This window comes from Penicillium daleae, assembly GCF_028827525.1.
Source record: "Penicillium daleae strain IBT 16125 chromosome Unknown utg000007l_segment0_segment0, whole genome shotgun sequence".
Lineage (NCBI taxonomy): Eukaryota > Fungi > Ascomycota > Eurotiomycetes > Eurotiales > Aspergillaceae > Penicillium > Penicillium daleae.
Genome location: NW_026623155.1, coordinates 3,810,366 through 3,826,279, shown reverse-complemented (window position 1 = coordinate 3,826,279; position 15,914 = coordinate 3,810,366). Strand labels below are relative to the sequence as shown.

The window sequence follows — 15,914 nt, the reverse complement described above, 5'->3', positions numbered from 1 at the left end:
AGCAAAATTTCCCAGTTCGCACACTTCTTCGCCCTCGCATTTCAAGTCGATCCTGTCGCTCAGTTTGTCTCTCGGGTGTTTTCCGATCAGACCCGGCATCATGTCCGCCAGCAACGATGTCTACCAGACCCCCCTCAACTCGCGCTATGCGAGTAAGTCATTCCCTCCGCCCGGGCCTAATGAGGGGACCCATAATTGGATGGCAATGAGCTCGATAGCTAATGGAGTCGACTTTCAATTGGTTAGGCACGGAGATGAAGTATCTGTTCTCTCCTCGCATGCGATTCTCGACATGGCGCCAGCTGTGGATCTGGCTCGCCGAGTCCCAGAAAGGTACGAAAACTAAGAAGACCGGGGGGATGAGTCGAAGGAACGGGGATTTGCACCGACATCGGATGTAAATTTGAAGGCATGGGAAACAAGCAACCGTTCAATTGACTCGTTTGTGATGTTCTAGAGCTCGGCTTGCCAATCACCGATGAGGCTATCGAGCAGATGAAGGCTCACGCCACCATCCAGGATGACGAGTTCAAGGTTGCCGCCGAGGAGGAGAAGCGCCGCCGACACGATGTCATGGCTCACGTCCACGCCTTTGGCCAGGTCGCCCCAGCTGCTGCCGGTATCATTCACTGGGGTGCTACCTCGTGCTACTGCACTGACAACGCCGACCTGATCCTCCTCCGTGACGGTCTCGACATCCTCATCCCCAAGCTTGCCGTCGTCGTCGACAAGCTTTCCCAGTTCGCCCAGCAGTACAAGGACTTGCCCTGCCTGGGCTTCACCCACGGTCAGCCCGCCCAGCTGGTCACTGTCGGCAAGCGTGCTTGCCTGTGGATCCAGGATCTGCTGATGGATCTGCGTAACCTCGAGCGCGCCCGTGATGACCTGCGCTTCCGTGGTGTCAAGGGTACCACCGGTACTCAGGCTTCTTTCCTGCAGATCTTCGAGGGTGACCACGCCAAGGTTGAGAAGCTCGATGAGCTGGTCACTGAGAAGGCTGGTTTCAGCTCTGCCTTTATCATCTCTTCCCAGACCTACTCCCGTAAGATCGACGTGGACGTTGGCAACGCCCTTGGTTCCTTTGGCTCTACCTGCGAGCGCATTGGTATTGACATTCGTCACCTGGCCATGCTGAAGGAGGTCGAGGAGCCCTTCGAGAAGGACCAGATTGGTAGCAGTGCCATGGTAAGCGTGATGGGCCAATTGAACTCTTGAAGGTGGCTGCTGACTGCTTCAAGGCTTACAAGCGTAACCCCATGCGCTCCGAGCGTCTGTGCTCGCTGGGTCGCCACCTCCAGAACCTGCCCAAGGATGCTCTGGACACCTACTCTGCTCAGTGGTTTGAGCGCTCGCTGGTGAGTGTCTGCAATCTAGAAGCTTGAGCGGAGCTTGTGGCTGACCTGTACTAGGACGATAGCGCTATCCGCCGCATCAGCATCCCCGAGCTCTACCTGACCGCTGATGCCTGTCTCATTCTGCTTAGTATGTGTTGACCATTGCTTGTTGGAGACATTGCGTCCCCGTTCTAACGTTCTGTAGACAACGTCAGCTCTGGCTTTGTCGTCTACCCCGAGGTTATCAAGCGCCATGTCAACGATGAGCTTCCCTTCATGGCCACGTGAGTAACTCGAGTTTTCCCCCCTCAAAGCTAGAACCACTGCTAACATCTACCTACCTAGTGAGAACGTAAGCGCCGCGTGATCCTGCCATGACCCGATTATTAATGCTAACACTCCCCAGATTATCATGGCCTGCGTGAAGAAGGGTCTGTCCCGCCAGGACGCCCACGAGGAGATCCGTGAGTGACCCATCCTTCAAGCGTGAATATCTTCCCATCTACAATCACAACCTAACACGGCATCTCTCTCTTTTCTTCTAGGTGTCCTCTCCCACCAAGCTGCCGACAACGTCAAGAAGCTCGGCAAGGACAACGACCTGCTCGAGCGCATCCGCCGCACCGCATTCTTCAACCCCATTCTCCCCGAGCTGGACGCCCTCCTCGACGCCTCCACCTTCGTCGGTCGTGCGCCCCAGCAGGTCGAGAAGTTCACCACCACCGAGGTCGCTGCCGCCATCAAGCCCTACGCTTCGCACATTGCCAAGGGCGAGACCTCTGCTCTGCACGTTTAAATCCAGTTCAAAGAATGACCAGGGACACCTCAATTTGATGTTCCACAAGACGGGCATGAGAGAAGAAAACAAGGTGATCACAATAAAAAGATGATGGATGAAATATAAAGGCAGATAGGAGTTGTATATTGGCCAGAGGTACGCGCTATGAAATGAGACTTTTTAACCTGTTACCTCCATGTTTACCCGTGTTATCTGCGTAGGTGGGGGGACTCGTGGACATGGGCAAAATATCGATTAAGGTACTGTATACCGAATGCAGAGATGATGAATCAAAATCAAAATCAAAATCAAAGGAACCACCCCCATTCTAGCTATAAAGAGAAGAAGAAGATAGAAAGAAGCGAACACATGACAACACTCAATCACCATCGCTTCGGAGGGTAAATGCTGACTTTTATGCAAGTAATGAGAAGAAGAAAAAGAAACGTATAAAGGCTATGCATAAAATCAGTGTCATCGGGCAGCAACAAGGAATCAAATCAAGAGAAGAAGAAGAAGAAGAAGAAGAGCAAAAGTCAAAACAAAAAGCAAACGCTATGGGCATGCAATGGGTACGCAATAGGTAAAAGCCAAGTAATATGTCCAAGTCGAAGGAGAAAAAAAAAGGAAAAGGAAAAGGAAAAGGAAAAGAATATCCAGAGGGAGAAGAACTGGTCAAAAAAACAGGGAAGCATAATGAATCAACGTGGTCGAGATCAGATCGCCGGGGAAGAGACGGTTGGCGGTGGGCGAGTTGAGAGTTGGCCCGATCGTCGGTCTGCAGGAGGTTCCAGGTTGTCAGATCACCGTCCGACTGCGTGGTTGCATCACCGTACACGACATGACACCGGAATTCGCAGAGTCGGGGTCTTGACAAGCTGGCATGCAAGTGCAGCGCAGGGTCCGGATCCAGGCTCTTTGCGACTGACTTTGCAAAGGTGAGATGTCGATAAGTATTGGCATTGGCAATGGCATTGTATCAGGCATTGCCGTCCAGCAGGCATCGGAAAGATCACCGGTATAGCCGCACGAAAGGATCTATCCCCACAAAGGTCGCGATGTCGCGCTGCGAGAACGAACGCGGTCCTCTCATTTAAGTTGGCACGGTGAGAGCGCCACAAGGCTCGCTGCTCCGTCGAAAATGACCAAGGACCCATCGAGCTACCTCAAATCCTCGACTTCGAATCCTTCGGCAACCGTAATCATTGCAGAAGAATGTCTCGTGCTGGTCCGCACGAGGTGGAAAAGGTCTCCACTCGTCATGCATCGAGACGGGTAGAGCGCGGTGCCAAAATCACGATCATGCCACGATTGCACTGAGTGCAGACTTCCAACCCAAGCAGCAATAGCAGCCTCGAGACAACTCGCTGCATCGCCAAATGCCCTCCCAGCTAAAGCACACCGACCGAGTCAAGTGAGAAGAAGGAATCACAAAGTTCCTGATCCCTCATCCCGCCATCTCACCCATACGCCCATTTCCCGCATTCCCCATCCGTCCCAGCCTCCACCCAACCGACACGCGACCAAAAAAGGGTCATCCCCCCAACTCACGCATCAGCAGGGGCGGGCGTACTCGCCTCGGACGGTGTAAACGGCAAATAGAACAAATCCCGAATCAACCACAGAATATACAGCACACCCAGGACCCAAAGCGAGGCCATGAGCTTGTACGTGGATGAGCGCCAGGTGACGCGCCGGATAAGACGGCGGCCATTGGGACCCTCGATGGGCCCGCGGCGCGGCGAGGCGGGTGGCATTTGGCCGTTGGCCGTTGACGTGGAGGAGAAAGGGTATGCCACGGCCTCGTTCATGGGCTCGCTATGGGAAGTTCGACGGCGGGACATGGTAAGGACTGGTGTGTGGGGGGGGGAGAGAGAGAGAGAGAGAGAGAGAGAGAGAAGAGAAGAACAGAGAGGAAATTGAAATAGAATGGGACTTTTTTCGGGGGAGCAGAAGTGGGGTTTTTGGTTCACAATCGCAGATAGTCCGAAGGGAAGTATAGAATAGAGAATAAGACAGAGAAAGGGAAGAGGGAATCTCGTGACTCCGGAAGTAGTCAGAATGGAGAGGTGAAGCCAAAATGCAGTATGAACCAGAACCAGGTTAGAAGGAGACCTCGATTATCACTTCGAGAATCGAGAAGAACCAAAAAAAAAAAAAAGGCGTAGAGCGCCGTCAAGGAGTAGCGTGGAGGGGCAACACGGCTTGTCTTCCGAGTCGCCTGCGCTTAGGCGTGTCTGGAGTTCTTTTGAGAGGAGGAGGAGGAGGGGGGGGCTATTTTAGGCGATGGGGGGTTATTCACAAAGTATATCACTGGAGGTATAGGATGACACCCACGAGAGGAAGAGAAGAGAGAGAAAAAAAAAAGAGGAAAGGAAGGATGTTTAGCCCCCACTCGGTACGAGAGATATACTTGTCCACAAGCGAGAAGAGAGAAGTAAAATAAAAAATAAAAAATAAAAAAGCGACAAAGGAAATGAGCAGAGAAGAAAAGAGAGGGAACCTCCAGCAAAGCGAGGGGGTCCCACCGCCAGGAAGCAGCAAGAGCTCGAAAAGGGAATGTTTGAGTCTCCACGGGTCCGCCCTGGGCTTGCTACGACTCCGATCGGCGAATCGACGGGGTGCCGAAGAAAGGGGAGGAGGATTGGAAGATCTAGAGGGGGAGAAATGGAAGGTAGATGAAGTGTGGGATTCTAGAGATCAAGAGATTTGAAAGTAATATCGCTAGAAAAGAAAATGTTGTCAACTATACATGGAATGGTTCCTATAGATCTACAGTACATCGAGTTGGACAAAGGCAAACAAGGCAGGGGGGCAGGAGACACGGGGAACATGACAGCCCGGAGCTGAGAAGAGTGGGAACTTGGAATCATTATCATAGACTCAGCCATTGCAACAAACAGGGGACTAGTGGGAATGAGCTAAGGGTGGATTCTGGGAAATGAATTCATACAGTTATCATCATCATCATCATCATCATCCTCAGAATCATCCTCAGAAATCCAAATCCAAATCCTCTGCGGGGAGTGTGTCGTGCGACAAAAGTACCAACGGGACATGGCCCTAGCCCACGACCCTAAATGCCTGGGCCCATCCCTCTGTCAGAGTCACAGGAGAGGGTCAAGAGTCGCGACTGGACTGTATGACTTGGGACTAAGACTAGTAGAGTTAGTGGAGACTAACTCGATAGGTGCCAACTCGGTTAGTAACTTTGTAGCGAGTAGTTCCTTAGTGGAGGAAGAGTTGGTCTGCTTTTTCACACAACCCCTGACGTAAGGAACCTGTATATGACGAGCATCTAGCTGAAAGTACGGAGTATTAATATTCCAGTGATGAGGAGCATGAAGTACTCCATAGTTAGTACAGTAGGATAGCACAGTAATCGCAGTAGACAACCAGCGCATCATGCTGTACGCATGAAGATAGTATGATACTCTAACAGGCTAACCACGACTATCATCCGTTGAACTATACAAAACAGGGAACTAACTAGTCATTAAGCCTGTTGGCTAGCAGTTCAGCAGTCAACGAGGGCTGGAGCTTGTCTGGGATGGTGATCGCCCCCCACCTTTCGGGCAAAAGGGGAGATCCGGGGGACGGTTGGACTGACACATGCGACATGCGAGATGCGATGCCCTGCGGGTGTGAAGTGATGGTATGGTTCACATGAGACAATTAGAAGATAACGACAGTATACTGTATCTCTTTTCTGTATCTTATTTCAAGATTGACTATTTAATATGTGATCTCTCTAGACTACCTTATAATTGTTCACTCCAATTCCACGATTCCGACCAGTTCGCTCCGGAATATTGCATTTCCCCGTTCGGCACGATCCTTTTCCTGAGTGCCCCGGTCCATTGTAGCAGTAGTATGGGGAAGACGAGGAACAGAGGAACAAGAATTATTCTACCGGAGTCTTAGGGTCCAGCAAAAACCAAAAAAAGGACCAATGATCATTTCCTGGAATATCACAGTCGAGCATGATCAGATGACCTTCCCAACCTTCATGTATCGGCACTTTTCTCGCTTCTCGTAGGTTAGCGCGTGGGCGAGCAAGCCAATTCCTCCGACGCCGGAACCTGACGGTCTCTTGTTGCGGGCGCCGGGAATGTCCCCCTCCCCCCAAACCTCGGCAGACGAGTCATCCCGTTCCTCGTCACGACCTCCGCCAACTCTTTTCCTCCACACACACGCGACACTCTCTTCTCCCTCTATACACTGCTGCTGCCCATTCACCCCCTCTGAGAGTCTCTTTCTTCGTCTTCCTTTCCCCCCCCCCCCCCCTCTCGGCGGCCATTCGGCTTGAATCGTCGCACGATGTGGAAGCCGTCAGAGCGCCTGATGGAAACCATCAGGCACTATGCCAGCTTCCCCGCAACCGGGGTCTCGCTGAGGCAAATGGTCCAGTTTGGGGACCGACCTTCCACCGGTATGGCCCTCATAGCTCCCGTCGACGTTCTCCTATTCCAAACCGCAATGGGAATCCTCGGTCGAGAACGGCGTAAGACTGATTCATCGCTGTAGGCACCTTGTTCCGCGCCTCGCAATTCCTCTCCGAGGAGCTCCCGATTCGTCTCGCGCACCGGGTCCAAGACCTAGGCGAGCTACCCGATGGCCTCAGTGAGATGCCCTCCATTAAAAAGGTGCAGGATTGGTATGCGCAATCATTCGAGGTATGTATTTGCTTATCACGTTCTTTTCTTCTTGTTTTTTCTCATGTTCGACGATTTCCCGCCGTAGCGGCTTCCATTGCTCCGTGGGCGTGACTCACTAACGGCGGACCCTCCCAGGAAATCATCACCCTCCCCCGACCCTCCCTGACCCAAGAGGTCAGAAACCGCCTACTCCGCCCGGGTCGCATGAATGGCGGCTCCCCATCTAAGATTCTCTCCGAGGCGACGCAAAATCCCAGTATCCGCGAGGGCCAGTACCGCTCCTCTACCACCGCCAATGGCACCATTAACGGAAATGGAAAACCGCCCGCTGTAGCCGCCGCCGGCCGGCGGTATTTCGTGCCCGCCGATGGCAATGTAGACTGGCCCCCCGAGCTGAATGATTACAATCAGCGATTCTCCCGGACTCTCCAGCAGATTAAGCGACGACACGACAGCGTTGTAACCACCGTGGCCCAGGGTATTCTGGAGTGGAAGCGGGAGCGACAGCGCATGCAAATTGACTCGACAATTCAATCCTTCCTCGATCGGTTCTACATGTCCCGTATAGGCATTCGAATGCTGATTGGACAACATATCGCTCTTACGGAACAAACGCACGTCAAACATCCGAATTACGTCGGCATCATTTGTACCAAAACCAACGTTCGCGATATCGCTCTGGAAGCCATTGAGAATGCGCGGTTCGTCTGCGAGGACTACTACGGTCTATTTGAAGCGCCCAAAGTGCAGCTGGTCTGCAAGGACGATCTGAACTTCATGTACGTGCCGGGCCATCTGTCGCACATGCTCTTCGAGACCCTGAAGAATTCGCTCCGTGCGGTGGTTGAGCAACATGGTGCCGACCGCGATCAATTCCCCGTGACCAAGGTCATTGTGGCCGAGGGCAAGGAAGATATTACCATCAAGATCACCGATGAGGGTGGTGGTATTCCCCGGTCGGCGATCCCCTTGGTGTGGACGTACATGTATACGACTGTAGAGCAGACTCCCAGCCTGGACCCGGACTTTGATAAGAGCGACTTTAAAGCGCCCATGGCTGGCTTTGGCTATGGATTGCCTATCAGTCGGTTGTATGCGCGCTACTTTGGAGGGGACCTGAAGTTGATCAGTATGGAGGGGTAAGAAAATTGTCCCAGTTCTCTGATTCCTCCCGGTGTCTCAAACTAATCCTCATTTCACTCATAGATACGGCACCGATGTCTATCTCCACCTCAACCGGTTATCCTCCAGCTCCGAGCCCTTACAATGACAACTACCCGTCATGAGAGACGGCCGGACCCGGTTCAACACCTCGCACCGCCTGCACCCTATTTACATCGAACCGGGGCCCAAGTCCGGCCCATCTCGAGGACTGACGCCCATGAATGTCCAGGCACATCGGTCCCGCATGCGCAGCCGCGAAGTCTCGGAGCGCAAACAAGTCGGTGACGCAGAAAGTCTTTTCCACTCGGAGCAGCGACGGAAAGACGATGACGAGGAGATGTGAGAGCCCTCTCTGACTGTCCCCTTGACTGCGTCGTTTTATGCTTTTTGATTTTCTCGTTTGATGTAAACCGTGAGTGTGGTTCTTTTTCTGACTGGCGTTGCTTTTCTCTTTCTTAGTGGGCAATTTGCGCGGGCCTCGCCTTTCCTGCTTCTTTTCATCTCGCTGGTCGTTGTTCATATGGACAATGGCAAGTCTTACGAACGAAATACGACGGCCGAGTTTAATACTACTTGGGGATGGAATCCGACCTGAGAGAGCCTCGATGCGATACACCTCGAAAAAAAAAAAAAGGCAGACGGAAAACGATACGAGAAGAAAGAAATAAAAAACAGACAAAAGGAAAAAAAAAACGAGCCCGCCATCCGCGATCACTTTCCCCGTCACAACCAAAAAGGCCAGAGAAGCTGTCATTCTCTTGTTGGCTTGTCGGATTCCCTCCTTCTGAGATACCCATTCCTCACTGCCATTTCACCATCCGCCCTTCCACCCCTTTTTACCACCTCTTTCTTCATCCTATCATTATGTAGTCGGGATCTTCGTCCCCGACTCCTCCGGTCTGGTGTTTCAAGTCAGGTTGGGTCTGGTTTTCTGTATAGTACTCTTTCTATTCTGTGTTAGCGAGCATATATCATTACTGGAAGACTGTCACCAACAGTCCAATGGAAAAACAATCAATTCACCAATCATCACATTCATTCATTTCATGATTCCATCATCGATCTATACCTACCACTCTCAAGGCCCCCTCGACCGTGCCCGACTCCCCCTACGACTCCCCACCCTCGAACTCTCCCCCACTCCCTCCACTCGCAGAACCCTCCCTCCTCCCCCGTCCCAACACCCCAACCCCCCGATCACTCTTCCGCTTCACCCGCGGCTTACCAAGCGGCCACCAAGAACTCTCATCCCCATCCACAACCTCCCGATACGAACCCGGAACCAAGAACGCAGTGGTATTATCTGCGCCGGAGGCAGTTTCGTACGCACGCGACGAACTAGACGTCGAGCTGGAAGCGTGATTCACGGGCGGGAGGAATTCCGATTTGGACGCTGGGACGACGAAGCGTGAGGCGTAGAGCTCGTTTTCAAGGGAGGGGTTGTCGGCAGAGAGGAGTTTGGCTTGGAAGCGGCGGCGGGTTTGGGGGATCGTCTGGCGAGGAGGATGTTAACCAGGAGATCCCAACAGTTCATCAAGGATGTATTTCATGGCTAGAAAGAGAGGGCAGTCATAAACTCACCCGATGCGAATTAAGCGCATGCGTCACAAGAAGTTCCCAATTCGACAACACCGCCAACGCAGCATGTTGTTCTTCACTAAGATGGCCCTTCGTGCGGAGACGGCGCGGTCTCGCTGGAAACCGATCCCGAGTTGGAAGGAATTCCAGGCTGGTGTCATGGTCATTTCTGTTGCCTGGTTGAGAGGGGGTGTTGTGTACGTTTGGAACGGCGGAGTGGGGGTTTATAGCGCGGGTTGTGAAGTCGTTTTCTACTTTTATCAGCTCTCTTCTCTTCTTCTGCGTACACATCGGTTTATACCCGATATAATATGGGGAAGGGGGAAGGGGAAGAGTATGGCGGGCTTGGATAGCTAGACGAGTACGACTTACCATCTCTATCATCTTCCATGGCAACGCCCATAATCCGCTCGTCGAATTCAAGGTCGCTATCGTCTTCGGCGAAATGGATGAGTTCGCCATCTGGAGGCTCGAGTTGCATGCCGCCGTCTTCGGAGTCGGTGTCTACTGAGATGTAGGTGTTGAGATGGGTGCCTCCGGCTGAGAGATGGGGCTCCGAGTCGGACGCTGTGTCGGTGTCCATGTGGATTGTTTGGTGTGGGGTTGTGTCTCCTGGGGGCGGTGCGTCATTTGACATGGTTGATTGATAGGGTGGAGTATTGTTTGAGAGATGGCGAGATAGTGATGGGATGTATCCGCCACAAAGATGGAGAATTTCACTGTTGGCTAAGCTGGTTCGAGGGAGGTGTTGAGTGTTGATATGCGTGTGGAACGCTTGTGGAGGGCGATGACCATATGATGTTCTAAACGGAGATAGATGGTATCACACGACGGAGACTACCACACAGAGTGTCAAGTTCAAGACTCGGGTAGACAGTTCCAGCTTGATGATTCAATCATCAAATGCTGATCGAGAGAGCTGGTACAATTGATTTGATAAGGTGGAGGCGTTTTGATGCAGCAGAATCTGCAGTGAGCGTTAGCTAGTCTGATGTGACTAATTCAGTCTTTCTTACAAATATTCAGAGAGCATCAACTACGGGCTTTTTGAGACTAGCTGACAGTCACTTGGGTTTGATATCAACTCGTCAAGGGAGAGACGAGGTGGTTGTTTGTGGATGCCTCAGGCGAAGCAAGCGGGGATGCTGAGTCAGCATGTACGAACAGCCCAGTCGATGTATGTGCTAAATTACGATTCTATACATCGGCAAGTGGGATTACGGAGTTCCATTGAAACAAAATGAAAAGATACTATGAATAAGTATAATATCAGGTATCGGATATGACCCCAAAAAGGACGAAGATGAGATGCCCAACCCCCGCAACGCCAAAACACAATGCCGCTAAAACGACGAAGGAACAAATTCAACGACCAGGAGAGCCACCTCGGCCCTACCAAAAGGAGACACTTAACAGCCATGCATATAGCTATTCTGCGGCCACGGGTAGCCAGCATCCTCCCTGAAAAGAGTTATTAGCAATGTGAAGACCAAAGAGAAAGAGCGTGTCGGGTCACTCACCAAGACGTCAAATTATGATTATCATACGCCTTGCGATGCGCCTCGATATACCCCGTCGTTTCAAACCCAGGCGGATCACACGTAACACTAATCTCGTCCGGATCCTGATAAATCCGAACATAGTCAATCCGCAGATACGCAGGCATATAGTGGCGGATACTCTTATTCTGCGGCGCAAAGTTATCCGCCATACCCAGATTCATGACCAAGCTCATCGGTTCGAGCGGGATCATGCGTTGACCGATATTGCCGTTCGGACCGATGGCGCGCCCATCCAGGGTCCAGGTTTTGTCGGCGCCGACGAACCAGGTTACATTTCCTGTAGCTCCGGGGGTGTATTCGAAGGCGAAGATTTGGTATTCTGTGCCGTTGTACCAGCGGCTGTTTAGGTTTGTGAGACCGGACATGGCTTGTTGGTAGATACCGCCGCGGTAGGCATTTATTTGTGTGATACGTGGATCGTAGACGGCAGTGTAATCTAGGGGAGAGGATTGTTAGAGAATGATTGACATGAAGGAGTTTTGGGAGGAGACTGCCTACCGTAGTCGGGCATATACCAGATATCAAAAGGTGCCGCTTGCAGAGACTGCGAGGCCATTCCAATGTACGGGCCGTCCCCATTCAATGGGCCAGTACTACCTTCAATAACATCGATTTCGGGAGCACTACGAGCATGGCCGGGGCTGGGATGATCGGACCCAGGACAAGCACAGCCCGGAAGCCGCATACCAGGGAGGAAGTTGATGCCATCGGGAGAACTCTGGTTGGGAGTGATTCCAGCATCACAACCATCATGGTAGCTGTACGGCCACATTCCATCAGTCGTCGCAGCATGACCCGGGCGACCCAAGTTGCCCATAGCCCAGAAACCAGGCCAGAAACCCTGGATGTGTCCGTCACCAGGAAGAGACAGACTGGCTTCTAGACGGCCACCTTTAAAGCAAAGCTTGTTCCAGCTTTGAATCATGCCAGATCGGTATTGCAGGCCGTGATTTTCGAAGTTGTCGAATCGGATTTCCATGACGCCTTCGTTTGTAGTGACAGCATCGGGATCGTACCACTAGGGTGCGTTATTAGTCTTGATTCATTCGGTGCTCAAGTCGAGTGAACGAACCTCTTTATCCATCGTCACACCATACCATAGGTCCACCGCTTGGAAGAAAGGATCATCGTCATCGTAGAACGTACGACCAGGCATATTGAACTCGTCCGAGAACTGCTTCATATTAGAGACTTCCACTCATCGAGGTACTGATCCACTCTTACCACCAGCTTCCATTCCTTCCCATCGGCGTTCATCTTGGTCATCGCTTCTTCAGGAGTATCCGGATCAATCAATCCTCGTCGAATATTACTCAACAAAGGCGTCTCTCCAACATCCAGACAGAGAAAGTCTCCTTCCCTGCAAAGTTGAGCTGGTTTCAAAATCCCCTCCACCCAAGTTCTATAAGCACCTAGGTTAGCAACCTGAGACTCTCACAATCCAGATGACATGTTCAAGTCCTTACATGACTGGGTACCCAATGAAGAGCACCAAAATTCCCACAGTCAACAGCACCAACCCACCCACATTCAAAACACCTCGACGATTACAAACATCACAATCCCGGTCCTGATCCGTCGGATCGGGATTATGCAGATAATCATCCTTCTCCACATCCTCAGGAAACAGCAACAACCCATCGGTCGGCATGATATTAAACTTTTCTGACACAGTCTGCGTGTTAACATCATACTCATCGCTTTCATTCCGACTCGGCGCCCGCGAGTAATCCTCAAACGGATTGAAATAAAACCGACTATCCCGACTCATCGAGCTGACACTCGACCGCGCCGCTGACCGCGCAGACCAGCGATCAGGCGATCTCGACCGATCCTGATCATCTCGAGGCGTGGGCCGTAGCTTAGGTGGCAGTAGGAACTCTGATGACTCCGGGGCATGGGCAACGCCGTACGGCGACATGCCCTGGGCCCCGACGGCCACATGCGGCTCGGGACCCTGTGGTGTCAAGGGTCGAGGAATAGTCCGGCCTGTCAGTGGAGCATAGTCCTCATTTGTTTCGAGAAAAGGGTCCGAGTTCAGGTGGATGTGAGGCATCTCCTGCTTCGGGCTGGATGTTTCAGAATCCTGGTCCGACATCTGAACGGCGTCCTTGTGAGTTCAGTGTTCTCAAAGCCGGGTCTGATCCGGTTGTCGTCCGTTAGTTGTGCGTCTTGACAATCAAGACGTTGATCATCCAGTCTGAACAGCTGGGTCGTATTCGAGGTGTGCTGAACAATTGCAACCGGCTGGCCTAGTCCAATTGCTCTTCTTCCCGGTGCCCGATGCTGTTGTTTCTCCCCCTTCTTCTCCCACGATCTCCAAACTGGCAAGATAAAGATCGAAAAGGCGCTCAATTGTGCAAAGTCGTCAAGTCCACGTCCAATGGAGGCGAATGAGTGGACAGGACCGCTTGGACTGCATCCAATGTCCCAGGTGAAGACGATGTATAGCGTAGCGGGAGACAGCGTGGCAACGACGGAGAAGAAAAAGAAAGACTTCGAGCACTAGTAGTGCCGAGAGAAAAGACGAGCCTAGATTGCACTTCCTGAGGGATTCTTGTCTGGGTGGACGAGGGGAGTGGAATGCCCGACTTTCTGGCCAAGGGATCAACCCGTGGTATGCGTACAGTCCTTGGACGAACTAATGGACGGCACAGTGATTGTAGTTTGAATAACTTCAAGCTCCTGAACCATCCAATATCACAAAAGTCGATTCTACCGCCTCAAAATCTATGCAATTGATGGTGAGCTTGGAATAGTTGGGCGCTGGTTGCTCGATGCTGCTGCTCTTGGGGGTGAAGCCTGCTCCCAGGGCGAGGCACATTCCGAGCATGCCCTTCCCAGGGCAGCGAGGAATGAGGCGGGCATGAATGCTAGCCAGGAATCTGTCGATCGGCGTTATTCCTTCTGTGGGTGCAGATCGATTCAACGGCGGAAAGCTCTCGAAGAGTATACGCGGTTAATGCCATAGAGAGTGAAGAGTCAAGAGAAAGTTGTTCCGGGCTTGAGGCAGGCTTCAATCTAGGGTATTGCTTAGGAAGAACTACCTCTACCACTTCCAACGACCTGGATCACTTTAACTAGAACCATACTGAACTACAGCCCTCCATTTCACTTCTATGAGTAAAGTTGTGATATTTACACAGCGGCTCCCAGATCCAAGGCAGCGGCCATTCCCGAACACGCGTCCCTTGTTCTTCGCCTCCCGTCGTAACGGAATGCCACGATGCCCAAATGAGCAACTGTCAGCACCTCAATCAAGGATGTTACAAGAATATTAACGCAAGCTCAAATCCCAGGCATGAAGTACCCAAGTTCTTTCCAGATGGACATTCCCTCATAGTGTAGATACAGTAGAAGGGCATATATGGCCACGCGGGCAAAACGTTGTCAACCTGGCTTCTCCATAAACAGCAGAGTGGGATATATATCAAGCACACTCTAGCTATCCAGTAGATCCCTTTTCAATTACCATAACCAATCAACTCGGTAATAACTCTGCTATACCTATACATCATGCATCATTCATCATAAGTGCCGACAGCAAAACACCCATCAGACCACAATCCCATACGGTAAAAAAACAGCCAGTTGACTGACCCATTTCACTCTACGTCTCAAAAGCCTTGGCTCGCAGACCAACCACCCGGCCGCCAGGTACATCCAAAGCTAACACCCAGTACTCCAATTTCGTACTAGTCAGTTCTACCCGGTACACCTTGACGTCGACGCCGGACTGGTCGGCATCACCATCCTTTTCCACGGCCGCCGAACGCACGGCACGCAGGACGGATGCATACTGATTCTTCGGATCGAAGGAGGAGGGGCTCAGGGTTGAGATGGACTCGGCGAGATCGACAGAGGGGGAGATGAGGCGGGAGAATTGATCTGGATGGTACGAAGGTGGGTCAGAGTGCATCCATCGAATATCCAGGAAAGCGCACGCCATCAAGGGTAGGGTAGCTGGGTAGATAGCAAAAGGGATTCATTCCCTCAGGCCTTGTCCCATCCACCCAGTCATGCATGGGTCCAGGGACCGCGCAAGGCACGGGTAACGCAGGGCCTTCGGGGGAAGCACATAGTATGTAGGAATCACGTACCTGCGCTAGGCCAATCTCCCTTGGACGCGCCATCCCACCGTAGGGCGACGGGCTCAAAAGGCTCGTCTGCGTCCGAAATGTAATACGCATCGACCGACTGCAGCGACGCGGGGATCTGGGTGTTGGCGTCCACTGTCTCGGTGCGGGCGGTCTCGCTGGCCCCTTGCTGTTGAGGGCGGCCGGCGTTGAGGTCTGCGTTGGCCTTGTCCAGGAAGGACATGTAGGCGTCGTCTGAGGACATGGTGATCGAGGATGTGGAGAAGGGTGTCGTTTGGAAAAGAGCTGTCGTTGGTGACTTTGGGCTTTGAGCTGCGGGGGAGCTTCGGACGTTGGGTGTGGAGATTGGGAGGGTCCTTCGTGGGTGGCAGCTGGTGAAAGTTCCGAAAACTAGACGATGGAGCTGACGAGTTTGAGTATGGTTTTGAAGCGAAGAGGTATAGGCTGAAGAGGTTGGCAGGGGAGACCGTGCAAAGAGCTTCGTGGTTGTTGGAGTGGGAGAAACTGAGGAAGAACGTGGGATGACGCAATGGAGCTTGGATGGCGGCCGCATGACTGCACAACCCAGTTTGTGGAGTCCAGTCAGAGGAAGTTAATACCTGGAATTGATGAGCCAAAAGCTTGTAGGCCACTGAGGTGGTCAAGGCTTAGAACAGAAAGTGAAAAATGGAAATCTGGAAAGAGTTGGGTTCCGACGGCTACGACAGTTTTGAGCAACTCATAACTGTAGACAATGAATGTCC

At 52.1% G+C, this 15,914-nt stretch overlaps 7 protein-coding genes across 7 annotated transcripts; 3 read left to right on the top strand and 4 right to left on the bottom strand.

The window, feature by feature from the left end:
- Window positions 1–100: 100 nt before the first annotated feature.
- ade13 (adenylosuccinase ADE13) lies at window positions 101–2,130 on the top strand (the record flags this gene model as incomplete). The annotated part of the gene is made up of 9 exons (XM_056911950.1): window positions 101–152; window positions 247–333; window positions 458–1,185; window positions 1,239–1,355; window positions 1,410–1,482; window positions 1,540–1,618; window positions 1,680–1,686; window positions 1,741–1,798; window positions 1,880–2,130. The coding sequence occupies 9 exons, from the start codon at window positions 101–103 to the stop codon at window positions 2,128–2,130; spliced, it is 1,452 nt and encodes a 483-aa protein (XP_056764776.1).
- A 1,529-nt stretch (window positions 2,131–3,659) lies between these two features.
- N7458_008567 (uncharacterized protein) lies at window positions 3,660–3,956 on the bottom strand (the record flags this gene model as incomplete). The annotated part of the gene is made up of 1 exon (XM_056911949.1): window positions 3,660–3,956. One exon carries the CDS (start codon window positions 3,954–3,956, stop codon window positions 3,660–3,662), a length of 297 nt encoding a protein of 98 aa, XP_056764775.1.
- Window positions 3,957–6,432: 2,476 nt separating this feature from the next.
- N7458_008566 (PDK/BCKDK family protein kinase) lies at window positions 6,433–8,040 on the top strand (the record flags this gene model as incomplete). Its single annotated transcript, XM_056911948.1, has 4 exons — window positions 6,433–6,544; window positions 6,640–6,788; window positions 6,906–7,909; window positions 7,977–8,040. The coding sequence occupies 4 exons, from the start codon at window positions 6,433–6,435 to the stop codon at window positions 8,038–8,040; spliced, it is 1,329 nt and encodes a 442-aa protein (XP_056764774.1).
- A 12-nt stretch (window positions 8,041–8,052) lies between these two features.
- On the top strand, window positions 8,053–8,529 carry N7458_008565 (uncharacterized protein; the record flags this gene model as incomplete). The annotated part of the gene is made up of 2 exons (XM_056911947.1): window positions 8,053–8,273; window positions 8,394–8,529. The coding sequence occupies 2 exons, from the start codon at window positions 8,053–8,055 to the stop codon at window positions 8,527–8,529; spliced, it is 357 nt and encodes a 118-aa protein (XP_056764773.1).
- Window positions 8,530–9,043: 514 nt separating this feature from the next.
- N7458_008564 (uncharacterized protein) lies at window positions 9,044–10,149 on the bottom strand (the record flags this gene model as incomplete). Its single annotated transcript, XM_056911946.1, has 3 exons — window positions 9,044–9,427; window positions 9,516–9,763; window positions 9,885–10,149. 3 exons carry the CDS (start codon window positions 10,147–10,149, stop codon window positions 9,044–9,046), a joined length of 897 nt encoding a protein of 298 aa, XP_056764772.1.
- Window positions 10,150–10,921: 772 nt separating this feature from the next.
- Window positions 10,922–13,172, bottom strand: N7458_008563 (SKN1/KRE6 family beta-glucan synthesis-associated protein; the record flags this gene model as incomplete). The annotated part of the gene is made up of 6 exons (XM_056911945.1): window positions 10,922–10,973; window positions 11,033–11,510; window positions 11,573–12,092; window positions 12,147–12,248; window positions 12,299–12,476; window positions 12,541–13,172. 6 exons carry the CDS (start codon window positions 13,170–13,172, stop codon window positions 10,922–10,924), a joined length of 1,962 nt encoding a protein of 653 aa, XP_056764771.1.
- Window positions 13,173–14,684: 1,512 nt separating this feature from the next.
- On the bottom strand, window positions 14,685–15,415 carry N7458_008562 (uncharacterized protein; the record flags this gene model as incomplete). Its single annotated transcript, XM_056911944.1, has 2 exons — window positions 14,685–15,037; window positions 15,175–15,415. 2 exons carry the CDS (start codon window positions 15,413–15,415, stop codon window positions 14,685–14,687), a joined length of 594 nt encoding a protein of 197 aa, XP_056764770.1.
- Between the last annotated feature and the right edge of the window lie 499 nt (window positions 15,416–15,914).